Source organism: Eschrichtius robustus, chromosome 1, assembly GCF_028021215.1.
Source record: "Eschrichtius robustus isolate mEscRob2 chromosome 1, mEscRob2.pri, whole genome shotgun sequence".
Taxonomy (NCBI): Eukaryota; Metazoa; Chordata; class Mammalia; order Artiodactyla; family Eschrichtiidae; genus Eschrichtius; species Eschrichtius robustus.
In genome coordinates, this window is record NC_090824.1 from 41283244 (window position 1) to 41300577 (window position 17334).

General features: G+C 35.4%; 1 protein-coding gene across 1 annotated transcript in view; it reads right to left on the minus strand.

The window, feature by feature from the left end:
* LRRC9 (leucine rich repeat containing 9) overlaps positions 1 to 17334 on the minus strand; it is an 89140-nt gene that overhangs the window by 25348 nt on the left and 46458 nt on the right. Inside the window, exons 17-23 of the mRNA XM_068525267.1 lie at positions 13062 to 13253; positions 11680 to 11805; positions 9403 to 9537; positions 8197 to 8374; positions 5885 to 6105; positions 4834 to 4956; positions 409 to 539 (exon numbers count right to left, since the gene is read on the minus strand). Of these exons, the coding sequence (XP_068381368.1) occupies positions 409 to 539; positions 4834 to 4956; positions 5885 to 6105; positions 8197 to 8374; positions 9403 to 9537; positions 11680 to 11805; positions 13062 to 13253 (1106 nt within the window). The remainder of the gene's footprint in view (positions 1 to 408; positions 540 to 4833; positions 4957 to 5884; positions 6106 to 8196; positions 8375 to 9402; positions 9538 to 11679; positions 11806 to 13061; positions 13254 to 17334) is intronic.

The window sequence follows — 17334 nt, forward strand, 5'->3', positions numbered from 1 at the left end:
GAAAAAGAAAGAAGAGAAATGGATTTATTAAACAGGAGGACAATGACAACATTCATGAGAACAGCATCAGGGGAATGGTGGCAGTGGTAGCCAGATAGCATTGGATTAGAGTGATACAATGTGAGGAGCAAACCTAGTATGTTCTAATTTTAAAAGCTTGGTTGTAAAAGAAAAGGGAAATATAAGGTCTTAGAAAGAGATTGATGACATTTTTAATCATAGTGTGTGATAATAAAAGTTATTAATGCAATTCAAAGATGGTAAAGTTAGTATGAGATTGTGAAGTAGTGTAGATGATTTTCTGAATTACTGGTTATATTTGGATAAGATGTATAAATTATAAACCTTAGAAAAAGAATAATAACTGTATATTATAATATCAAATAACATAGAGTAAAATGATTGTACCTGATGGATGATGAAGTCCAATTTAGTTCTTGCATTTGGGTGAAGTTTGAATGTCCTTGTCGTTCAGCAATCATGTCAGAAGTAAGTCTGCCACCAAACAAATCTTTTGCACACTCAGTCTCTGGTGGTTCCTGTATATGAGGATATTTAGAAAGTGATGTTCTCTCTTACAGATGACTAAATGACATTAATTCTTTGGTTCCAGGTCAAAATGGAATAGCCTCATTTCTCCCTATTTCCTACTAAGTACAGCTAAACTCCTGGATATTATATATAAAATAAACATAGGAGACTGAAAGGTGCAGAGAAGAAGGCAGACCACCTAAGGACCTTGGGACCTGAGGAATGACACTGTGGTGAGTCCTCTGGTGTGTTACTGTGATAATAATAAGAAATCTTCATCTACTGTTCCTGGCCTGGCCATATGGTCAGGCAGGAGGGCAATGGAAACCTGACCTATTAAAAGGATGCCCATATGGGGCACAGCCCTATGGAAATTTGAGGGGTACATTAAAGTAGGACACATTGATGCCCATCTGAACTCTCTTCCCATTTTGGAAGGTGATTGGAATCGACAAGCAGATATGCCCATATGCTCACTTAAGGTGGCCACCTGGGTCTATAAAATAGGTGGACATTGGGGGTCTACAGCAGTGCAGAGATGGGCTGAATCTAGACATATTCCTCTTGCACCCTCTGCGGCACTAAATGCCAATAAGAACTGTTCTGCCTGCCAGCAAAAGAGACAGAGGCGGCAGATGGCTATGTGGCATATTTCCCTGTGGGAAGGCCCTGAATATAGCTGGCAAGTCAGACTGAGGCTGGTAGCCCTGGGGGGCTACAAATGGGTCTTGACAGGAATAGATACTGACTCTGGACTGGAATTTGCTTACCCAGTGTAAATGCAAATGCACATAATGCTACAAAAGAACTGGAACAGAAGATATTGCACCAATCAGGACAGTTGACTTATTTCTTCAGACCAAGGAACACACTTAACAGCCCATAATGTCTAACAGTGGGCAGAAAGATATCCTCCTCAGAGTAGTAGTTCGACAGAGAACTGGAATGGGCAATTAAAACATTGGTTGTCTAAACTGGGGGGGAGATAAAAGCATGATGGGCTGGCTTACATACCTTCCTAAGAGTGCTCATACTCAGTGTGAACATGAATGGGGCTAAAGGAGGGTCCCCGCTGGATAGACTTCTGTTTTTCTGGTGCATCTGGGGGATGGGGCAAGGATGCTGATATGACTATGCAATTCTTGCTAAAGAAGGGTGATGCTGGTGTAACCATTATATTTTTTCTTTCCTTCTTCCTCACATCACCTCAATTTTCTTTTCTACCTGATGCAGTGGCCACAGGACCACAGCTACAACTACAAATACTGGAAACAGGGATAATTCCTAAGTGAGAAACTATGTTTTTAAGCCTTTTGTCAGGATTCCTAAAGGCCTGATGGGGGTAGGTTTTACCTTCACCCCATCCGGCAAAACTGGGGTTAACAGTGAATGTATCTGTATTTCCTGGTGGCAAAAATAGCCCACTAGTTTTGCTCCTATATAACCTTGTCCTATCTGAAGGGTGGTGGACTGAGGGGAGGTATATGCTAGACTAGACCAGCACAGTGGCCGAACCTAATATCCCTTCCAAAGGTGGAAAAGTATGGGTGTAAATGGAGAGAACAGGGAAGGGCACTTATGGGTAAAGGAATTAATAAATAGGTTATGTAATGGGGAAATCCAATATTATACTACCTCAAAAGAGGTTCAGAGCAAGAGATGATATTGTCTCAGTTCAATTATATCAGATGCCTGAAGAAAGGGTTAAGCTATGTGTTTTGAGACCACTCCTGCTTTTGGAACCTGACAAAGTCTCCAATGGAAACCTGCAAATCTGAGTGGCCTCACTGTGAGAGACATTTCTATATGATTATGGGCTGGATAATTACTGAATGGGATTACAGTAATATTCCAACATATTTTGAATTTTCTGATCATTTTGCTGTAAAGGATCTGTGTTCAAAGGCCAGAGCATGAGCTGTGATATTGTGATTTATAATAAGAAACCTATATTTGGTCTTTGTCTACTGTTCCTGGCACATAGCTCCTAAAACCCTCGTAATTTCCTATATAAGAGCCGTAGGGGCATCTTTTATTATAATATTTGGTTTTTTGTTTTCCGTTCCTGAAATAGCTCCAGAGCCATAAAGGTGAAAGGACTGTGTTGCTGTTTATAACAAGCTCCTTTCAACCAACCTGAGTTTATCTTAACAAGATGACTTTTGGAAAGTCCTTAAGAATGGGGGCTGGTTGCCAGGGGAATCAACCCTGATTAGAGGGTTGGAACTTCTAGTACCACTCCCTTACTTCCTGGTATGATTATATATCCATGGAGCCTTGGGCACAGAGTGAGGCTCAGCTGTCCATGCTTTACCATTAAAAAGTCATGTCACTTGGAATGTCATTTAAATTCTCTGGAGTTCTTTGTGCTCATTCATAAAATAAAGGATTTGGACTGTGTCATTTCTAAAGTCCATGTCCATTTACCTCTCAAACACTCTAGGATTATATTGCTCTTCTACTTCCCTCTGTGTCTACTTTTGGTGACTTTTTTCCTCTTTACATTTCCTAAATGGAAGTATTAAAGCCTCACTTGGATTTCTTTACTTTCTTTACTCTCTTTCCTTAGCCAATGTTATATGCTTTTGGTTTTAATCATCAGCTTCCTTCATGTGTCTAACGCTAATCATCTTATTCCTGAAACTGCTTTTCTTCCTGTAATCATATTTCTGTTACGATATCTCTTAGTGGAATAGACTCAAGTCTTGTAGACATCTTTTATCCTTCCATTTCCTTGTCCTTCAAATTTAATTGGTTGCCAAGTTCTGTCAGTTCTTCCCAATATTTCTCCTACCTTTCAGCTCTCCATTTTTAAAACCACTTCCCCTTGGTTTATTTCAGTTTCTCATTACCTCACATGTAGACTACGCTAATAGCCTCCTATTGGTTTTTCATTGATCACTCTAAACACTGCTGTTAAATTTCCTAATATATAGTTTTCAATGTTATTCCCCAACTCAAAAATCTTCAATGCCTTCCCATTACCTCTCAATTAAAGTCTAAATTGTTCAATCTAGTCTTCATGTCCCATTATTAATTCATATATTTATATTCTACCTCATTCCACAAAAAATTTGTGGCAGCTTACAGGAGGAACATATAATCAAATAGTAAAATGCAAATAATAAATAGTGAAGATCAAGACTGAGAATGATGTAAGTTAGAATAGATCAAAACTGGGGATAGGGACAGATAGACCATAAGTCCTACAGGGTTTCTGTCACTGAACCATAAATGTGGCCCTGAGCTTTTAGGTAGTCAAAGTGAAAAGGAAAATAGTTAAAAAATACTCATTGTAAGTGAGGAGAGCATAACTTTTCCTCAGAGGGAAAAGTTCTTCCTACACTGACTTCTAAAAGCACTTTCTCAGGTGGCCCTTCAAATGAGGGCACAGAGAGAGAGGAAGGATAAGATACTCAACACCACCATTGGAGCACATACAGTACTAGTTGCATGAGACTGTTTTTAAAACGTCCCTCAATGAAAGCCAACACCTAAATAAAACCCAGTATACAAGATTCTAGAGAATTGTTTGTTTTTGGGGGAGAATGTTTTTGATTCTTCATTCTGAGGAGGGCCCTGAAAAAATCAGGGTTAGAATTAGTAATCTTCTCAGAGCACCTCAAAGTCCCAAATAATCATGAACTATCTCTCAATTTCCTAGAAATTTGATGAGTTTTATTGTCTGACAGGGGCTAGGCAATGTTACACAGGGAACCTTTTTATTCTTCACCCATTTGTTGTGCACTTATCCTGTTACATGGAAATCAGGAGCCCTGTATGAACTTACTAGTTATAGAATCCAAGTTTCCAAATACTGCTTTCATATTCAGTCCTATGTTCTGTGTTATTTTTTACACAGTATAAAAAGTTATTTTTTACTAGTATAGTTTACTAGTAATGTTGACATACCATTTTTTGGTTCAAATATGTTTTTCTTAAATCTTAACAACTGTATTTTTCCAGGTAACAGGAAGCTGTTTTTAGGCCCAAGAGGACGGTAGGGGTCCAGGGCAGTTTCTCCTATCCTGTCTCATAAATTGTTAGGCACTGAATTCGGTGGGTGCAAATGTAAGCAGCATCTTCCCTCCCCTACTGTCTCAATTTAAACAATTAAAAACTGGCCAGAGGAGAAACATTTAAAACCCAGATCTAAAATGTGCTTTGGAGACCTAGATTTTAATAAGCATAATAAGTTTGGGTAACATACTAGTGATAAAGCAACATTCAAAATGATTATGGCCTATGGATATATTAATATGAAACCTGGACCAAATGCTATGAGTCAATAAAACAACTTACAATTGAGATTCCATCCAGAGCTTTCAGTTCTGGAAGATGAAATATTACAAACAACCGGTAGTTTTCTTGATTCCATACAATAATGTTTCCATACATATCTAGAATGACCAGGTTGCATAAACCCTGGTAATAAAAATACATACATTTAAAGTGATATACATATATATCTCACTCTAACAAGTTTTTTTCCCCTTAAGAGTTTAATCATCCTTGAATTTTACTACTAAATTACTCTATCATTTCATAGTGATTTGAGTGCTTTTAAGTATGCTGTTTAGTTCAAGTGTTATACTTTCATACTATTAAGGTCTAATTTTGTGCAGTATTTCAGTGGTCTGTATTATATGATCAGAATCCCTTTTTGGATGCTGGTGCTAAATGTATTACCCATGATAAAGACTTGTAAAGAAATTTAGCAAAGTTTAAAACATATACTTTGTTTATGGAATAATGATCTATTAAATAGTATGTGTGTATACAGATACAACAGTGAATTGAAACAATGAAAAACACAGCCTTCTGATGAGGGATAAAACTGAAGTGCTTCTGCCTTGTAAGAGAGTAGCAGAATTCATCTTAAGGGAAAATGTGCTTCCTTATTAGGTAAGACGTTTGTTGTGAAGGAAGGGCCCTGAGTAGATATGGATGGGAGAGGTTAAGACAAGAGGGAGTAAAACTAATCTGCATCTATAATGTAAAATGGTTTGTTTTGTTGCTATTGTTGATTAGGTTAACTCTGCAGCTCTAGAGGTAGTTGTATTGGGGGAATACAATGAGGATAAGGCTGCAAGTAAGGAAAGATGGGAAATGGACGTAAGTTTTTGGTAGGAGATAAAGCCCTAGCAATATGGTATCAGCAAAAGGAAAGAGGCCACTGCAAGTCCCAATGGTAGGAAATGGCCATCAAATACATTTCTCTTGATTTTTATTTTCTTCCTTACATTTTTCTATATTTTCCAAATTCCGTACAGTGAACATGCATTACTTTCATAGTATAAAGAAATAAGAAAATATTTAGAAAACCAAAAACATTAGTACCCCAGATAGTCACCTTTAAATTGTAGATCTCCTGATTGAGAGCAATATAGTTATTGCCTATGTATAATTCAATTAGTGTAAAAGCTTTTTGTAAACCACTCAATGAAGTGATTCTGTTGTTCTCAAGAGAAAGGGAATGAAGATGAAGCATGTTATCAAAAGTATGCTTTTCCAAACCAGTGAGGAGATTATTATTTATGCTGAGGTGGGTTAATCTAGTTAGCTTGGAAATGCCTAGAAAAATAAGCAAATTCAAGAAAAGATTCAGACAGCACTGAAAGGTTAATTTAAAAAATAACTGGCTGGTTGTTTTACTGTTTCTCTTTTTCTAAGTTCAAATGGCTTTACAGATTTTATAGTATTAACCATCATTGTTTTTCCTTTTGTTAAAGAAGAATATAATATGTATTAAGTCCTAGATAATATATTAAACTCCAATTTTGGATTTCCAAGTAGACTCATTTTTTTTAGGTGTTAAGGGAAGGTATTGTATAGGAAATACTGAATTAAGCTTTCAAATAACCTTTAAATTATGTAATTAATTAAGGTTTTCACCATCACAATAGTATAAAGCTCTACTTTACAAAGCTCAAAATAATCACCAACCCCCATTGTAAAACATTAAGGGTAAGGAACTAGAATACAACACTCTGGAAAGTATTCCTTACTGTGCCATCATTTGTATTAAAAAGAACCTAATTCTACCTTTGTATGCTTGAAAGTACTCTAAGACAGAACTTTAGAAAATGCTTCCTCTCACCACAATCTAACCCCCTATGTACATTACGTGTACACTTTATATGTACACTTTATAACTGTAGGTAGGACGGTGCGGTTGACAGATAAGAACTCTGGAGTCAGAGCTGGTTTCAAATGTTGCTTTCACACTAGATTTGGGACCATAGGTAAATTATGTAAAGTTATGTAACCTCTTAGCCTAATTTTCTTCATCCATGAAATGGATATACTGAAATCTACTTCTAACAGTTATGGAATTAAATGGAATGGCATTTGAAAAGTATCAGTTATAGCTTTCGGCAAATAAATAATCAGTCCTCAATAAATTTTATTCATGCACCCCTTTCACACCAGCCTTTATCATGGGACTATGAAATGCTGAAAGCAAATCAATCTAGGGCAAGTTAGGATGTACTATCAAAGCAAAAATCCTTAAATGCATATTAAGCCTATCTATGTTTGGAAAAAAGAAGATAAATATCTGTTAAAGTTTAGTGGGGTAGCTATGTTTGAAAAGTGGGTATAGGGAAAATACAGGTTGAAGGAGTCTTCCCTTCAATGGGCTTATGGAGGGGAATAAAAAGGAAATAGGGTTCTCAATTGTTATATACATAGCAAAATTAACACCCTATTGTATGGGAATGGAGACTAGTGATAGTTGTAAACACAGATGCCTGACCTACACCCGCCCCCCACTGTTTACTTAGCTGAAATCTACAGAGGAGAGGCCTGTGGATCTATATACTCAATAAGTATCCTAAGTGATTCTTATGATCAAGCCATTTGTAGAAACTATTGTTAACAGCCATTAAAATAAAGTATAACAAATGTTATACATGCTGTTTTTAATACTTTTGCATATGTAATTTTTTAAAGTAAAACTTTCTATTTTATGAAAAAGGTAGTACACACATGCTAAAAACAATTCAAAAGCTAATAAAGTATAAATTAAGTCTCTTTCCCAGGCATGATTTTCAATTCCTACCTTCTCTCCTTGACAAGGACAGCCTTGTTACCAAAATGCACATCCAGAAATGTATTCAACCTAGATAAGTACGCATGATATGTGTGTGTGTACACTTATGCAGGCATTAGTAAAGCTGCTTAATTTGTACTTGTATGTGGATCCCAGTAAAAGGTTATATAGTATATCTGATTTTCAACCTCTAGTGAATAAAATGTTCATTTTGTTGAAAGTCTTCAAATTTCCAAATGTAACCTTAATTCCATATTTTGAAAAATGAACTGAGCTGCTTTATCTTTTTCAAAAGCATACCTCATTCTTTCATTTATTTACTCAATGGTACAGATTTTGAATACTGACTAGTTTGTAATGTGCTAAGTTTGGTAATAGATGGTAAACACTGGTTAAGAGAGGGGAGGGAAGGCAGCTAGTTGGGCTCATTATATATAGCAGCCAGTCACAGATCCCACTAAAGAGGTGTTTGGAATACTCTACTCCAAACCTTCTTGGAAATTCTCTGGAGACCTTCCTCTTCAGAAATTCTATCCTCAGTGTTATTCACTTTTTGCTCTTGTTAATTAGACATTCATATTTTAAGACTTTAGAATTCTCTAATACCTTACCTTCTATCTTTGAGATGCAGTTTCCATCTAATGTGAGCTCTTCCAAGTTAACACAAGATTCCAAGCCTTCCATTTTAGTGAGATTATTGTTGCTGAATGATGCCCACTTCAAATTTTCCAATTTTTCTAAATTTGTGATTTCAAAAAGATGTTGCCCATCTAAATTTAAGGCAGTTATCTGTAGAATAATTCACATTATATGTTGCTTCTGGATCACATCAATAACTTCAATGTTATGAGATAAAAAGGCTAATGAAATAGTTCAAGTGTGGTAAGTAACATAAAAAAGTCCTCTAGGAACTAAAGATATTGCAAAGCTCTTAGTTTACAGAAAAGTAAAATTTGACAAGATTATAACTCAGAGAGGGACTTATACGGTATTATAGACACTGAGCTGTGCTAGTCAGATTCCCAGCAGTGAAGGACTTGTCCCAGTTGCTGCAAGTGCTGTTGGCAGAAAGCCTTCAACTGTCAGTCCCTTCAGGGACAGCATCAGCAGCAGAGAGCTGCCTTGCCCAAGGTCATGCTCCTTCCCAGGTTGGCCCACATCCAATGATGAAGGGAAAGGCCTGGTCATCTCAGCCCAACTTGGGACAGATTTAAAGAGCCATTCTAATTTCACAACTCCCTGTGGGGTCAGCTAAGACTATCACGGAGCCGGCATCACAACTAAATACCTATGTATATTCTGTAATAAAAAGAATGCCACTAATATCTTCCATTTTCAAGGGTCAGATTCTCTTAGCCCAGTTTCTATCTTTGGCAAGAGGTAAAAGGGTGCTTCTTGAGCAAGAAGCTGCTAGTGCGCCAGAACTTTTCCCTTAGCCTTGGCTGAATTCTGACCAGTTCCCCCATTCTCTTGCCAGGACTCTTGATCCCTTTTACCTTGCCATCCAAACTTTTGGCTTGGTCTCTGGCTCTGAGCTTTAAAGTTTTCTTGCTTATTTTGATGTATTATCAGAATCTACCCTTTGGTTTTGTAGTGTACCTTTATCCTAAATTTCCTGTTCTGTAGTGACCACTGCTGAGTTCTAGCCCCTGTGACATAACTACTCATGACTTGACTTCTCTTTTACTTTTAATTTGGCTCTTCCAGTTTTCTGCCCATTACCTATCTATGCCCTCGTTATGATACAAAGGCCAAAGCTGACTAAAAAAATCAATTGAAATTAAATTTTTATATTAGGTTTAATAGATTGTCTTTACCTTCAAGTACCAGTTTCCACTCAGATGTGAATGTGGTCCTAACTTTGAAGTCTGTGTCAGAATTTTGGCAGAAGGCCATATACTAAGAATCCGTGATCTCTCCTCTTTAGTACTAGAATGCCGTAAGAGAGATAACTAATAAAACAAAAAACACATAAAGGAAATAGCACAGAGAGGTCCATATATATAGAGTTAAAAGAATTGTTTCCTAGATGAGCGGCCCAATGAATACTTTTAAAATATGACATTTTCTTTGCCTTAAAATGTTTTCAGTATCTGGATATACTTTATATATCTCACTCATTTTTTTTGTTTTAGCAGACATTTAACCACAAAATAATATTTATAAAACTGTGAAAGGATTATTATAAAGCAAACACCATATAATCCATCATGAAACCAGTTTAAGAGCTAGAATATTCCTACTACCCTAGAAGCTCCCTGGGTGCCCCATCCTAATCTTTTTTCTCTCCTTCTCCTTGGAAACCATCACTCATCTCAAGTGAATCAATCCCCTAAGAAGCAATCAAATGATCTCAAATTTTTTATATACCACACTTGCTTTCTTTATAGACTTATGTTTATATCCATAAATAAAATATTAGTCTTATACAAACTTTATGTAAAGTGAATAATGTTTATATTCTTCTATGACTTGCTTTTTTGCTCAGCATTATATCCATGAGATTCATCTATGCTTCTTCCTGTAGCTGTAGTTCATTCATATGTCATTGCTATATAATATTTCCTTATCAATTCTCCCATCAATGAACATTGAGCTGATTTCAGTTTTTTGCTATTATAAGCATTGCTGTCATAAATATTCTTGTGCATGACTCTTGGTATATATATGCAAGAGTTTCTTTAGAGTATATAACTTGCTAGGTTTAGGGTATGTATATATTCAGCTTTACTAGATAGGGCCAATCTGTTATCCAAAATGGTTGTACCAATTGTAACCTTTACTTCAAATCTTTGCTAAAACCTGATATTGTAAAGGGTTTTTTTTCTCCCCAATAGTGGCCATAAATTGGTAGATCATTTAAGTTTTAATGTTTATTTTCTTGATTATTAATGTGGTAGAGCATCTTTTCCTAAGTTGTTTGGCTGTTCTGATTTCCTCTCCAGTGAAGTGTCTGTTTAAATCTTTTGCTCAGTTTTCTGTTTGATTGGTTGTCTTTTTCCTGATATATTTTGGATATATAAAGAATATTTTTTGTCAGATGTGTTTCAAATTTCTTTTCCCAGTATATAGCTTGTCTTTTCACTTTCTGCCCTTTGAGGAATAGATGTATTAATTTTAACATAGACAAATCCAATCTTTTATAGTTTATGCTCTTTGTTTCTTGCATAATAAATTCTTCCCTAATTCAAGGTTACAATGATAATCTCTGATCTTTTCTTCTAAAACATTTTTGGTTTTGCTTTTTGTAGTGAAAGCCTTAATGCACTTGTTCCAGTGCCTTTTATTGACTAGCTCCCTGATCTGTACAGGCAGCTCTGTTATTTATCAAGTTTCCAGGTATGTGTGGGTCTACACTGGGTCTTTATACTCTGTTGTATTGGTCTATTTGTCTAACTCTGCCAATTCCACATTGTCTTACAGGATTTTAGTAAGTTTTGATTTCTGGTAGGATAAATCCCCAACTCTTCTTCAGGAGTTAATTATATTTTTATCAACAAAAGAGTTTCTTTCCTTCACTTTGAACAGATTCAAAATTAAACATTACATTAAGGAATTAATATTCAAATATTCCACAAAAAGTAAATAGCTAGATAACTAGAGTGGAGATATTTAGGATGTTGAAGCTACTTTGGCCAAAGTAGCGTTCTTAATCTGGATAATATAGGTATTTCCCCTTCCCCAAGTTAATAGGTTTTGTTTTTTTTCAGCCAGACACATGTAATATCAATACTAGGTAAATAATTTACTAAATGCTTTCTCAAGGCCTCGAAGCTTACCTTATCCACAGAAAGTTGCTTATTTTCATGTAGGTTCTAAAGGACTCTGGTGAGTTCAGGTTGACTAGGGAAAAAACAGTTACCCTAGAGGTATTTTTGGGGTAGTGTGCAGGGATGAGAATCCATACAACCAGTTGGTATTTAAATGGAATACATTTAAACAGAAAAACATTCAAGTGATATGATTGTTATAGACTGATTTTTTTACTAGCATGCTAAGAGAGAATATAAAATCTCAATAACAAAATAAGAGTATGGGAAATATTATTTGTATATTCTAAATAGAACAAGAAATATTAAACAGTAAAATCGAACCTGAGTAATCTTTGTCCCAGAAATAAATTTCATAGCTGCTGTTGCTTCCTCTTCAGAAATAAGGACTCCATCTAACTGAGTAAGAGTCTTTAATCTGCCAATAACACTCAGCCTTAATGTGGCTGGCTTGGGAAAAATACCAAAAGTTAATTTTTACAAAATATTACATGTGCTATGACATGGAAAGGAGGTCTTTGTTCCTTCCCACATAATTCAAATTATGCATCTCCTACTTCATTATATTTGTCTAAAAATAAAGGCTTAACTTAATTCCTTAAATAATAGTTGAAATTAAATTATATTTAAGAATTAATCTCTTTTGTTTGAAGGTGGATAGTTCTACTCTTGTGAAGAGAGGAAATCCCACAAGCTGTTGAAAAGTGACTGTGGTGAAAAGTGTTCACAGAACAACTGCAGTGCCTCCTGTTTATCTAGATCAGCATTTAGCTAGTCAGCTCCATGGGTGATCCAATACAGATCTTCAGCTCTTGACATTTAATTTGGCAACAGGGCTATAGCTGTACTGTGATCATTCAGGAAGTCTGATTTGGCAAAAGAAAAATATCCTTCAATTTTACTGAGCTAAAAAGGAGAAATACAATAGTATAAACATAGTAATATGGCCAATTTAATAGAACCAATCATGCTTTAGTCCCTTTTAAAAATGTTGAACACAGTCTATATACATTTTTGAAAAGCAAGGAAAGGAATAGTCTTGGAATTATAAACTTGGGGCTTATTTTAAATACTTGGAGATACTCTTCAGTATAATCATTGAATACTGAAATTTCTTAGCATGAATCTACATATTTTTATGATGAGAAAGAATAGCGTTCAATCAAATTTCCTTTTATAACAGAACATAAATAAGACTTTATAATTCAGGTTTATCAGGGAATGTGAGGCATAGGAACCAAGAATAATAGAATACAGTGAGAGAAACATACTATTGTTAATTTAAAAGTAAACATGCTTTTGTTTATTTTTCCCCCTTTAATAGTATGTTTCTCTCACTGTATTCTACTATTCTTGGTTCCTATGCATCATTACAGTAGGGTTCTAGCATGCTGAGCTATACTGCACTATGAAAATTCTCTGAAGGTGTGCAAATGGCAGTGACATCTAACACTCTTAAAACCACAATACTCTTATTAAACTATTAGAGGTTGCAAGAAAAGTCTGATGTGAAATTAAAGACTTTTCTTATAGTAACATTTTATTCACTTGATCACTACACTAAATTCAACTTATGAAATACTTAAGGGAATTCTAGCGAGACAAAGATAGTTTGCCTATTTCTGGCTATTCTTGAAGAGTAGTGAGAAAACAGCTTTGAAATAAAAATGATTGTTTGCTTTTTTATAAACATTTCTGTTTCATACCTTTTGCCATGGATTTTGCCGAATATCAAGAGTGAGAAGGCTTGTGGTGTGTTTGCATAACATATTTATTTCATCGCCAGATTTTTTCAGTTGATTCCAGCTCAAGTCTAAGTGCTTAAGTTTCATCAGACCTCTAAATCCCTCAAGAGTTATCACATGGTTATGGCTTGCATCCAAATATTCAAGGTTATACTGCAACACATACAAATAGAAGTGATGCTAGAAGGATCACGGTTTGTATTTACATAGTTCTTTTCTCTCTGATTCTCTAAGTATTTTACGTGCTTTTTTGGTAATCCTCACAGAAAACCTAAACAGTAGTTATACCGCAGCAATGGTATCAATGCACATATTTTCCTAGTCATTTTCTCTTAATTCTCACTTCAGCCTTTTAACATAGAGTGGCAATGTTTGTTTTCATGGAGGAGAAGGCAAAGAGAAACTGGCAAGATAATTGTCCCCAACAAACAAAGAATTACATTTCTTATATCTAGGCTTCTAGTTTATACCATTGAACTCATGACTTGGTTAAAAAAGTTTCATCTTGGGCTTCCCTGGTGGCGCAGTGGTTGAGAATCTGCCTGCCGATGTGGGGGACATGGGTTTCAAGCCCTGATCTGGGAAGATACCACATACCATGGAGCAACTAAGCCCGTGCGCCACAACTACTGAGCCTGCGCGTCTGGAGCTGTGCTCCGCAACGAGAGGCCGTGACAGTGAGAGGCCCGCGCACCGCGATGAAGAGTGGCCCCGCTCGCCACAACTGGAGAAAGCCCTCGCACAGAAACGAAGAACCAACACAGTCAAAAATAAATACAGAAATTTATAAAAAAATTTAAAAATTAAAAAGAAAATTTAAAAAAAAGGTTCCTCTTCAGAGGCAGAAACTAAACCTATTCCATTCTATAATTTCCTTTTTTAGAAGTACGTGATTTTTAATAATAATTTTTAAAAATTATTAAAGTAACACATGTTCTTGTTGGAGATCTGAGAAATACAGTAAATAAATAAAAAGAAAAAATAGAAAGCATATATAATTCTATTGCTCAGAAAGAACCACTGAAAACATTTTTTATTATATGCCAATATATTTTTTCTTATATAAAACATTTATTATTCTGTTATATAGAATTTTGTACCCTTCTAACATGTTCACACACCATTAAATATTCTTCAAAATGATTTTTCATGGGGCTTCCCTGGTGGCACAGTGGTTTAGAGTCCACCTGCCAATGTGGGGGACATGGGTTCGAGCCCTGATCTGGGAAGATACCACATACCATGCAGCAACTAAGCCCGTGTGTCACAACTACTGAGCCTTCACTCTAGAGCCCACGAGCCACAAATACTGAGCCCACGTGCCACAACTACGGAAGCCCATGCACCTAGAGCCCATGCTCCACGACAAGAGAGGCCACCGCAGTGAGAAGCCCACGCACTGCAATGAAGAGTAGGCCCTGCTCGCCGCAACTAGAGAAAGCCCGCATGCAGCAACGAAGGCCCGATGCCACCAAAACTAAATAAATAAATTTATTTTTAAAAATGATTTTTCATGATTGCATAGTATTCTAATATGTGAATTATTAGTATTGTTTTAAACATTTCATTATGGACATTTATGTGGCTTCTAATTATTGTCAACACTGCAACAAATGTCCATGGTCATAATACTTTAACCGAGATGCCAATATTTTTTCAGAAAAGGTTTTTAGAAATAAGATTACTGGTTTTAAGGATTTCTGTATTGTTAAGACTCTTGATAAATGTTGCCAAATAGTTTTAAGGAAGTTTGTACGAGTTTTTTCTTCCAGCAATGGAATTTGAGAATGCTCATTTCCTTAAATACCCACCAACCCACCCGCCTTATTTTAATTTACATTATTATCAGTGAAGTTGCACATCTTTTCCATGTGTTTATATTAGACATTAAAAAATTATTTTGTTTGTTTGTTGTGTTTCTCATCTTTTGCCATTTATATATTCAGATCTTTATTTTACATATTTGTAAGAAGTCTTTAAGACTTTAATTTGTTAGTTCTATTTGTTGCAAACAAAATTTTCTTTTAAAGTATATACGAACTCAGACCCAGAACAAGAAAGAGATAAAGAGTACTTGAAGAAAATATTTTGCAACATATTTTTTAAAATAAAAATAATATTACTATAAATTAAAAATAAACTTGATTTCTTTACAGTTTAAAACAAACAATTGTTTGAATTCACCATAGAATTAGTCACTGCTATATAATGCATAGTTTGTATTGTTGGAATAGCATCTATTATTGTGACTCAGGTTTCAAGAGTTGAGTGTTCAGATCATTAAAATCTAAAAAATTTCTGGAAATCAAATAGTGTTACTGACATTTTAATCTCATTAAGTAAGCATAGTAAAAAAAATCCTGTAATTTACTATGATTATAATTTCTTGAACAAAAGGATATTTGGCAGTAAAAAAGTATTAAGGATATAACCTTAGAACAGTCTTTTAAATTAAATTAATTTAGATTTATAAAAATTTACTATATGGCCCATCTTCTCCCATTTTTCATCAAAAAGTGGTTAAAAACTTGTCCCAAATTCCGGCACTTGCATGCAGACTAGCATTTGTGAATCATGCATCATATAAAGATAACTGCCTTCTTTCCTTGAAAACAGGGGTGGGATCTTCACTTTTTTATATTCCCAGAATATAAAACAGACTCCATACACTCCATAAATATTCAAGGAATAATATTTTCAGTTTTGTAGCAGAGTTTTGTGTTTTAACATTTCTTGTGCTTCAGTTTAAATCTTTGGTAAGTTACAGTACAATATAGCCCAACTTACAAATATTAAAACCCACAAGACCTCTTTAAAATATTTTAGGGGTAATAGTTCAGTCTCTAAATGTAGATTAGCTGTCTCAAGGCATTAGAAACACTTTAACAATAAATTTCTCATTGGAAAAGATAAGACAGAAGTACTATTTCCATAAAAAATTAGGCCCATAATCTATTAAAGTTGCAAATAGCCATACATATTTGTCTTTTCTTGGCCAACTCTGACTATGGTGTAGCTATTTTCAGAGAAAAAAAAAAATCTGTTCCTATTCCTTTTGCTTGGATACTCTCCTTTTCTGATAGTTCAGGTGAGTGAATGACAGGCATACAGCTTATGCCATTTCAATTTACCTTGTGTGGATGTCTTATTTAGATTTTTTAAAACTCTATAAAAACTATATAGTATATTTCCACCATTTATGAAGCCCAGGTCTTCCATTATATAAACAGTCACAGGTTGGGTATTTTGACTCACAAGGCAAGGCCAGGGTGATGAACACATAGTGATAATATGTTTACTTTCTGCAACCTAGTAGAACTAATGCCTAGCATGCAAGATGGGTATGGAAACTCTCCATGTTAGAGACACGCTTAAGGAAAATGATAGTAAAAATGAAAGACAAGTTAAAAAACTTAGAAGACAATAGGAATAACAGGTGAGTGATTAAATTAGATTATAACCTTTTATGATGTTGAGATAAATATAATTAATATTAAACACACATACAAAGTTGATTACTGTAGAATATAGAGGCTAGGCAGCATAGGTGTTCAATCTCTCCGAATCCCCACATAAAACAGAGAGTTAAAAATAAAACCAAAATTCTATGGACAACATTTATAACAAAGCTACATAACAAGGTAGCCCCATAAGTCTCAAAGAAGTTGGTGGGGATAAACCACCACCAACCACAAGACCTACATGGTGTCCAGGTCTATGTGAGAGGAAGAAGGAAGCATCAGGGCAGCATCTGATGGACCTGAGAATAAGAGAGCCCCAAAATAGCCAACCAATATTCAGTGGAAGGTATGAGGGCCAACTGAATACAGCAGTTGAAATTGGGAGGAGTTTTGCCCTCTTTGATACCAGGCGAGTGCATGGGACCTACAGTAAAAAGGTCTGAAGGGGATGGAGCAGTCTAGCCCCTACGAATCTTCAAACTGCCCCACCAGGGCTCCCTTATAGAACTGAATCTTTCTTGGAGAAGAAACTGCTGGGCTAAATAAAAATTAAACAGAATAAGGACAAAAAAGTCAAATAAAAGCGAAAGTTCAAACTGAAGTGGAGGAAGGGAGTAGAGCCAGGAAATTTCAGAAAGTACCTGCTACAGTTTTTAAACAGTACATATAAACAGCAGAAGAGGGTGATCTGTGAAATTAGAAAAGCTTTCCCAAATCCCACTTTTGTTTTAAAAGTTAAGAACTAATTTCACTGGAAAATGAGCAGCAAAAAA